General features: G+C 23.4%; 1 protein-coding gene across 1 annotated transcript; it reads right to left on the reverse strand.

Moving 5' to 3' along the window:
* Positions 1 to 320: 320 nt before the first annotated feature.
* Positions 321 to 680, reverse strand: LOC145844835 (gamma-aminobutyric acid receptor-associated protein-like 2). The gene has a single exon (XM_082952254.1). The coding sequence runs from the start codon at positions 678 to 680 to the stop codon at positions 321 to 323; it is 360 nt and encodes a 119-aa protein (XP_082808380.1).
* Positions 681 to 2,884: the final 2,204 nt, after the last annotated feature.

Raw genomic sequence — 2,884 nt, forward strand, 5'->3', positions numbered from 1 at the left:
CAAATATGTCATCAAAACAATACGTTGTGTGGCAGCGTATAAAAGACGTAATAATACAACAAACACATAACTGGCAACAACTATTAATTGTGTTTTAGTAAAAAAGTTAACTTAAAAATAAAATTCACTCACATATATATTGAAAGTGGAACAAACAAAACAAAATGTAGTAGAATGTAATTTTCTTATTAAATACTAAAATAATAGTATATGTGCTTTACTCAAAGCAAAATCTTATATCTTTAAGGTCATCAAGTCTTAAGAACAGAAACTTCAAAGTCATCAGGATACAAAAGGATAACATATAGCTTAGCTTGAAATTAAAAACAGAAACCAAATGTATTTTCGCCACTATAAGCTACATACAAAAATCCGTCATCATCTTTATGATTACTATAAATTTCTCCTAAAGTTGCAGTGGAACTTGGAACTATCTTATTAACAAACAAAAATATAGCTTTTTCAGGAGTTAAATTAATTCGTTTTCGTACTATCCACATAAATTGAGCTACAGATATGTCAGCAGGAACCAAATATTTCCGCTTGTCTATGTCTTCTATGTTTGATTTTTCTGCTTTTTCCACAATAACAGGAATTCGATTGGGATACTTTTCTTTAATCTTTTGCGACTCTTTTTTTCTGTGCTCAAGAGTATGGTCTTCTTTAAATTGCCACTTCATTGTAGTATTTCACAATAGAACAAAAACAGTTATTTACAACACTGTAGATTAAAATTATAGGTTACCTTAAAATTACTAGTTTTTCATTTACTTAGTAATATGTTTATTTTTAAGTTTAAATTTATGTTTACAAAGGTTTCTAGAGTTTTTTTGGTTAAGACATAATCAGCTTCACACGTAATTTTTGAGCTTTATTGTTGTAAATGTACTAGAAAATGTACTTTATATTAAAAGAAGACAATTAAAAATTATAGAAAATATAATATAAACAACAACATAAAATATACTTAAATAGTTTCATGAATTCTTTTTTAATCTGCATGACTATTGTTGGGTTTTTTATTTAAAAAAAAATAATTAATCACCAAAAGTTTGAAACTAATCATTAAATAAATAAAAAGTTATATGGTTTTTGAAAAAAGTACAAATTCACAATAGTTTTTATATACCTATAGTATTTTACAAAATAATTAAATGCTGTACAAGTATAAATCTCAAATTTGTAAAAAACTATTTCAACCAACTTAAACTTAACACAGGTATACTAATAACTTAACAACAATAAAAGTAATTTTTCTTATATTGAATATATAAATGTAACCCAGCATGTTTAACTTTTTCAATGTTAAAGTTTGCTGAACTTTAAAAAAATCTAGGATTAATACTTATAAAATTGAATTTTGAACTGTTTTCTACTTGTTTGCATTTTTGACTAATTAATAGTTTATAAAATTTTTATAAAAAGTAAAACAATAGCTAGAAACCTAACTAATATAAAAATTTTAATACACAATTATTATGTAGAGTAAAAACTGTTTTAAACACATACTGCTCAAAAATTTATCTATTTATACAAATATAAACAGTGATTATTAGTGAGTCATTGTTTACCAACACAAAAGTGCAACAACAGTCGCTCACGTCACAAAATTTAAATAACCATATGACTTATACAATGACAAATATTTCTACATTTATAACTAAAACATAAAAATAAGCTACTAATTAAGAAATTTCATCATAGTTTTGTCTTGTGAGCAGCTACATATGTATTAGTAAAAACAACTATTGTTGTTTTAAAACTAAGCTTTCTTCAAAAAAAACAATTGTAAAGCTCCGAAATAAAATAATAATGCAAGAACTTAGGTAAATCAAACAGTGGTCTTTGAGAAAACAAGTTAGAACTTTACATGTTTACCTTATATATACTTTGAAATTTTTTTAAAACCTACTTACGCAAACACATACTAGTTTTTTTACTAAGTGTGAAAAACAATTATCATAAATTACAACTAAACATATGATTATAGTAAGATTATACTAAAATGGACTATAAACTATTTTGAAAGAACTATTTTACTAAAAAAATAAATATTATGTAATAAATTTTTAAATAAAAACTTTATTTGAAAAAAAAACTTTCTTAACAGTATATCTTTTAAACAACTATCAAATAATTATACAAATTACAGTATAAATAAGTAAGATGTACAAATCAAGTTAATATTGAAGCACTTAAAACAAAATTTGACTATGTTTAAAAAAATGAAATTTGTATCGTTAAAAACCTTAAAAATGTAAGCTTTCCAAAAACTAAATTTTATATGTTAGAAAAAAATCAATTATAACTCTAAGTCGGTTTTAAAAAAATAAAAATCATTTAAAAAACTTTAAAATTAAAAATACTAATAAAAGATGTTACAAAAACTCTAAATAATGTGTATTAAATTTCATGATAGCTTTTTTTAGTTAAGTATCTTTTTAAATGCCTAAAGTACTAAGGGCATAGGGGGTAAAACACTTTTTTCAAAATTTGATTTTATTTTATATAGTTTTTACTAAGCTACAAGATAATTTTTACAGGCTTTAAAAAATCAAAATAAATTTTTGAGATATAGCCGGTCAAAGTTGGGCGGCAATAGTAGGTTGCTTATGGGAGGCGCAAACTAAAACGGCAAAAATAGACTATTTCACTAAAAATCTATCTTCTCCTACATTTTTTGAGATAACTACCTCAAAATTTCAGGAAGTGTTCCTTGGTATATTTAGAAAATTCTGTCTGAAAAACTTTTTAATAAGTTAAAAAATTAATATGTTATATAAAAAAAAAACAAAAAAATAGTTTTTTTTTATAAAAATTTTATTTCTATTTTTTTTTAAATTCTGCTCTTACCAAATTTTCAGAATATTGCAAGGAACATTTC

The sequence above is a fragment of the Thalia democratica genome, chromosome 9 (genome assembly GCF_965202585.1).
Source record: "Thalia democratica chromosome 9, ktThaDemo2.hap1.1, whole genome shotgun sequence".
In the NCBI taxonomy this organism is placed as follows: domain Eukaryota; kingdom Metazoa; phylum Chordata; class Thaliacea; order Salpida; family Salpidae; genus Thalia; species Thalia democratica.

What these genes read in the sequence shown, in the direction of transcription:
- LOC145844835 (XM_082952254.1), bottom strand. Translation starts at nt 680, where the DNA reads ATGAAGTGGCAATTTAAAGAAGACCATACTCTTGAGCACAGAAAAAAA.